Here is a 362-nt window from a genome sequence, read left to right on the forward strand (position 1 = left end):
GCCCAACCATGGCTGCTTGTCCTTCCCAGCTGTGGTTCTGCCCAGCCGGGGCTGCTTTTCCTGACAGTTGCAGCTCTATCCTGCCCAGCTGTGGCTGTCTGTCCTGCCAGCTGTGATTCTGCCCAACGCCTGCTTGCTTCCCTCCTTTCCTTTCTCTTTCCTCCCTGCCCCTGCCCTCCTCGCTGTCCCCTCTGCGCTGTCCCCTCTCCTGTCCCCTCCCCTGTCCCCTGTCCTTCACCCCGCTCTCCCGTTTCTCGTTTCCAGCTCAGTGCGCCACCCCCAGCCCTCCCACCTCCCCAGCCTCCCCGACTCCACCGACCAACCCCCTGTCGTCCGAGCCGCCCCAGGCCGACAGCAGCCAC

The 362-nt window shown here is 65.7% G+C and overlaps 1 protein-coding gene across 1 annotated transcript in view; it reads left to right on the forward strand.

The window, feature by feature from the left end:
• PLEKHA6 (pleckstrin homology domain containing A6) overlaps positions 1-362 on the forward strand; it is a 64,589-nt gene that overhangs the window by 57,553 nt on the left and 6,674 nt on the right. The window contains exon 22 of the mRNA XM_031065108.1: positions 265-357. Coding sequence (XP_030920968.1) covers positions 265-357 — 93 coding nt within the window. The remainder of the gene's footprint in view (positions 1-264; positions 358-362) is intronic.

The sequence above is a fragment of the Geospiza fortis genome, unplaced genomic scaffold (assembly GCF_000277835.1).
Source record: "Geospiza fortis unplaced genomic scaffold, GeoFor_1.0 scaffold71, whole genome shotgun sequence".
In the NCBI taxonomy this organism is placed as follows: Eukaryota; Metazoa; Chordata; class Aves; order Passeriformes; family Thraupidae; genus Geospiza; species Geospiza fortis.